The 5,187-nt window shown below is 43.0% G+C and overlaps 1 protein-coding gene across 2 annotated transcripts in view; it reads left to right on the top strand.

Moving 5' to 3' along the window:
* The first annotated feature begins 4,215 nt into the window (after window positions 1-4,215).
* The window catches only part of Plppr4 (phospholipid phosphatase related 4), a 60,416-nt gene continuing 59,444 nt past the window's right edge, over window positions 4,216-5,187 (top strand). Inside the window, exon 1 of one of the 2 annotated variants that reach the window (XM_004635684.3) lies at window positions 4,216-4,621. In XM_004635684.3, the coding sequence (XP_004635741.1) occupies window positions 4,544-4,621 (78 nt within the window). In that variant the 5' untranslated portion in view covers window positions 4,216-4,543. The remainder of the gene's footprint in view (window positions 4,622-5,187) is intronic. The other variant, XM_004635685.2, reaches the window with a different exon arrangement.

Below are 5,187 nucleotides of genomic sequence, written 5' to 3'. Positions count from 1 at the left end.
TCTTTATTAAAATTTACCATATAGTGCAACCAAACCTCATACAATTTTTATGAGCTCAAAAAACATCATGCTGAACTAACAGAGTTAAAATAAATCGGATACACATCCTCAAATGTCCTATGGTTTTTCTGGTTTGGGGAACTGAAAGTATAAAGGATCAAAATATATACTAGATATTATGAAATAGGAATAAGATATTCAAATGAGAAGAGGAACTGGGGGAAAGGAAGGAAGAGAAAAGGAAAAAAGAATAAAATGGAAAATGGAAACAAAGCTTTTGCAAAGAAGGAGGTGAACAGAGTTTGATGGAAGAGAAAGAAAATGGGATAAAAGAAGAATCAAGATATATCATGTACAAGTACAAATTCTTCCTGATGAGTGCTATCATTATGTATAGCTAAAATGTACCAAAAATTAAATTTTTTAAATGTCATATAAATATATTCAGGATGAACAATTAGCAAGAAGCTTAAAACCATTTATATTTTCTGTGGCCATCCAAAACCAATATAGAGGAAAACTACTTCTTTCTTATCTGAAGAGTCTGACAGTTTTAATAATGATGTCAAATGAATTTCTGGGCCTTTTTTCCCAGGTTATTTGTGCTGTGAAGTCCTGTCTTGTGAAATGTCAGATTGTTGCTTTTTCAGGGCCATTTTTAATTTGAATGGACAGGAACAAGATTTCCATTGAAAATTTCAAGATCTGTAGAATATATTAAATTATTTTAACACTATTTTTATTTATGTATTATTATCACCATTATTAAGCACTATAATTTGTGCAGCTGAGTCAATATTCAGCATGCAAGTTCTCTTGGCCAGTTTATAGATCTGCATGGTGAAGCTGAAATGGGAAGTAATGTTTGGTTCAAGAAAGTGCTCTGGGGACCTCTGTGCTACGTAGCTTCATTGTCAACTCTTCCTAAGAAGGTGGAGTTCTTCGATTATCTTACTTAAGAACTTGTTTCACAGTGCAGTGACTAAGGCATTTTAATTGTTCTTGGAAAGTCTATCACAGGTGCAATTACACGTTTAAGAGAGGCAGTATCCTTCTGGATTTAAAACTTTCAGGCTCATTAATTACATATGCTGTTTTGCATATAATAGTAATTAGCTTTCTCTGAGTCTGTTTCTTTAACTATGAAATGTATTACTTAATGGTACCCAACTTATATGATTTTATGAGAATTAAATTAGATGTACAAAGTATTTTTACAGTGCTTATTCTATAGTGGACATCATGTAAGTCTTTTATTATTATTAATTTATCATCAGTCTCTCCTCACACCTTCATTAATGCTTGCAAATTGTACATAACAGGAATTACACTCTTTTCTGACATGGGGCTCTAAGGATGAGAGTGTCTCTTACTTTGTAAATGATTTGATAAATATTTTTAGGGTAAATGAATGGACAAATGAGAATGGACACCAAGGGCTTTCACAAATATTGTCAAAATTGAGCTGTAGAGCTTGGCATTAAAGAACATCAACACTTTTGCCATTTTATAGATTAGAAAACTTAATCTCTGAGAAACTGACCTGAGTCCAGAGCACATTGGAAACATTGTAAATTCTGGGCTTAAACTATAGTCTTCTCATTCCAAATCTCACATTCTTTAACTCAACCTTTTATTTATTTGTTTTTTCAATCTCTAAGTCCTGTCTATAAGAATTTTTTTTTTGGTGGGGGGAGGGAGTGGCTTAGTCCACCCTGAGGGTGAGGCTGGAGCAACATGTGGTGCAGGGGATCAAACCGCAGTACCCTGTGCCTGCCTAAGCTTGCTTAAGCAAGCCCTTTAGAATGCTGAGCTATCTCGCCAGCTCATGTCTATAAGATTTTATTTTATAAAATAAGGAGGCCATTTTCCTTCTTCATTTCACTACATTCTTTTGCACGTAAGCAGTTAGAGTAGATAATGCATACTAAACTCTTAATTCAATGTAAAACATTACATGTAAATGTTAGTAAGGTATCAAGAAAGTTGAACAAAAGCCCCCACACATTCACATGCAAAATAATTTCATTAACAGTAAGTAGTTATTGATTAATCACAAAATAGTTAACAAATGGAATCCACCAACAATTGCAGAATGTATATGTATGAAAAGCTTATGCTGCATTGCTTTATATGTATCATTTAATCAAGCTGATTCATTCATTTCTTCAAATTTACGATGATCTACTCTTAGTTAACTAGATCACATAGTTCTAGTCATTAAGTGATATAAACTTGCTCAAGTTTATGGAGTTTGTGCTGCTTACAAATTATGTCACCAGATCTTTCTGAAGAAGCTATATTTGAGCAGAGGTATGAATTAACTGAGGAGTTAGCTGTGTAATATTAATAGAACAGAGTTCCTGAACAAAGGAGCAGTGAGGCACTGAAAGGCCTGGCTGGCCCTGACCAACCATTGGATCACAGAAGGCTGTAGGTGGGGTTGGAGACCCAGGCAGCGATATGAGGCAGGAACACAGTAGAAAACTTTTAGAATGTTTAGAAAAGAAAATATCAAAAATGAATGCTATTTAAAAGACCATTCTGCCACTGTGTAAGGAACAGTTTGCAAGTTGTGGGGACAGGCAGGGCAGAGCTGTGGAACAGTTAGAAGGCTAGCCACTGTGCTGTTCCTTGCAAGAGACAATGGGAACTGATGGGTTTGAGGGGAGGGGCAGAAAGGACCAGTAGTCAGTTCTGGAAGATAACAAACCTCTTCTACAACTTGTGTTTCTTGTTAAAATAATTGTTAGTTGCAAATAAAGAGATTTGAGAAGTAAAAAGGTGTGAGTGACACAGTGTCAAACTGTGGAAATTACTAGACATCTGTTCCTTTCTTGTCACTGAAACACAACGCTTCAACCAGAAAAGGTTTATTTCAGCTCAAAGTTCAACCAGAAAAGATTTGTTTCAGCTCACAGTCTGAGGAGTTTGCAGTGCAGTCCATGGACAGCTAGCTTCAAGGCAGGGTGGCATGGCAGAAGGGGTTGGGGGCAGTGCACAGCAAAGAGATCAAAGGAAGGAGGGGAAAGACTCACTTAAACAGGCCATATCCCAGGCCCCACCTTCTCCAATCAGGCTTCATCTCCAAGTCGCATTAGTTAGAAATGCATTGGTGCACTAATCCACTAAGTGTTACACACTCACCCTCTAGTCACTTTCCCAAAGCCCCACCTACGAGCCCGTGAGGCTTTGGTATAAACTATTACACTAGAACTGTGGTGTAGTGGGGCCTGCTGAACGCCTGTGATCCTGACTGTCATGAAAGACAAAATCTGTGTTTGTGTGTTTTTCTCCAGTTGCTTTTAGTTGCTAAGAGCAATCAGTTCACCTGAGGCCATGATTTTACCATGTGAGTGTACTGAATTGGGGAGTGAGGTGGGAAATGAGTGACTGTACCACCAGGCTCAAACCCACTGCTGAAAGAAGTAAGTGGAATATGTAGGTGAATGGATGATGTGGTCCTCATGTCGCCAAAGACCAACTGGGGTAGACAGCAGACAACTGGGCTGGGAATTGGCTATCAAAGGTTGATGTGGAAACTTTGAAGATATCCTAGGGCATATGGATCAGGGAGTGGGTTATCTTCATTAGTATAAGAGAATGTTTTGCTTTGGCTTGGTATTTCCTCTCTATCCCTTGACACCTATGGGCTCCCATACAGTTGAGAACAGCCATGTACACTGCCCAAAAGTGAAGGACTTATTTAGGCTTTAATGTCCTCTGAAGACACCCATCTTTTTGATCTTGTGGTAGGAGTATGGCTGTGAACTTAAAACATGTCCTGAACTTTGAGCTCCGTGAGGATGTCACTCATCAATTGTTTCTTTTGATATAGAAGACCCTCACCAGGGCCCCACAGTTGATGGGTTTCAGTGAGTGCCCAGGAGTTCCCCAGGGAGATGGTTAAGAGGAGCAGTCATTCCTAGGTAACAGCCAGATACCAGGCTGAGTTCCCATCACAGCCTGGTTTTTAGTATTGATACATCTGTGGTTTTCATTCAGGTGGAGCCCGTTTTCGTGGTGTAAATGGGTGCCCTAGTCCAGCAACCCGCTCTTTAGGAGTGCAGAAGTTTGCTTCTCTGGCGTGATCTCGGAGGCTTCTCAGAGGGCACTAGGTGCCCCAGCTCCTCCACCTCTTTCCAGCAGAAACCTGGAGTGTGTCTCTCCTTTCCTTTCCGACCCTTGACGTCAATCTCCAACAGTCCTAGAGCAGAGGGAGGGTGACAGAGAGGAGAAGCCATTGCAGCAACAGCTTGGTGGAGGGAGCTGGACATCGCAGGCAACAAACACTGGAACCAGAGCAGGTGCAGGAGCAGGGAAGGAAGAGGACCTGGCGGCGCCAGAACCGCTGGGTTGCTGCAAAGAGGGGCGGAGAGAAGGCGGGGGCGCTCACGCAGCGCGCCGGCTCCAGCTCCAGCGGTGCCGCGGGGAATGTGACATCAGCGGCGCCCGGCGCTTGCGGCTGGAGGAGGCAGCTCGCCTGGGCTGCGCGGTGCACACCTCGCCCGGGGGAGGACGCAGACCCCGGCAGGCAGCCGGGATGTCGGCGAAGGAGAGGCCAAAGGGCAAAGTGATCAAGGACAGCGTCACCCTCTTGCCCTGCTTTTATTTTGTCGAGGTGAGTTGGCCCAGCGCCTTGGCATAATGCAGATCTTCCGAGCAGCTCCGGAGTGAATTCGGCTCCTGGACTGTCTTGGAGGCGAGGAGACCATGCGGGGAGCGAGCTTCTGCCCCCAGTGCCCGACCCTCGCCCTGCCCATCTCCCCGGTTTCTCCGGCGCTCCCCTGGCGGTGCCTGTGCACACCTGCCAGTGCGGGGGCTACCGCTAGGGATGTCACCGCTGGGCGGCCTACGGGAAGGGATACCTGTGTGAGTGTGGGTCTGGCTTCCTGGCCCTGTCTGTCCGCGTGCACAACGCCAGGAGCTGCCCCAGGGGGCCATGATGCCGATGTTTCAGGATTTGCGTCTTCAGTCTACTGAGTGTGTTTAGAACTCTGTAAGGTTTTCATGAGAATTCAAGTGCACGCAGCTGTGCTCAGCGTTGTGTGAGCTGGAGGTGTTTATTTAGTATTAGGGATATTGATCGCTTCTATGCCTCCACCCCTCCCCAAAAAATCCTTCTACTAAAATCGGTTCTTCATTTGTAGGCATCAATCTACTGGCCTTTTTCCATGATATAATATA

The sequence above is a fragment of the Octodon degus genome, unplaced genomic scaffold (assembly GCF_000260255.1).
Source record: "Octodon degus isolate 3935 unplaced genomic scaffold, OctDeg1.0 scaffold00074, whole genome shotgun sequence".
NCBI lineage: Eukaryota > Metazoa > Chordata > Mammalia > Rodentia > Octodontidae > Octodon > Octodon degus.
The sequence above is the reverse complement of the archived record's forward strand: the minus strand, read 5'-3'. Positions and strand labels throughout refer to the sequence as shown.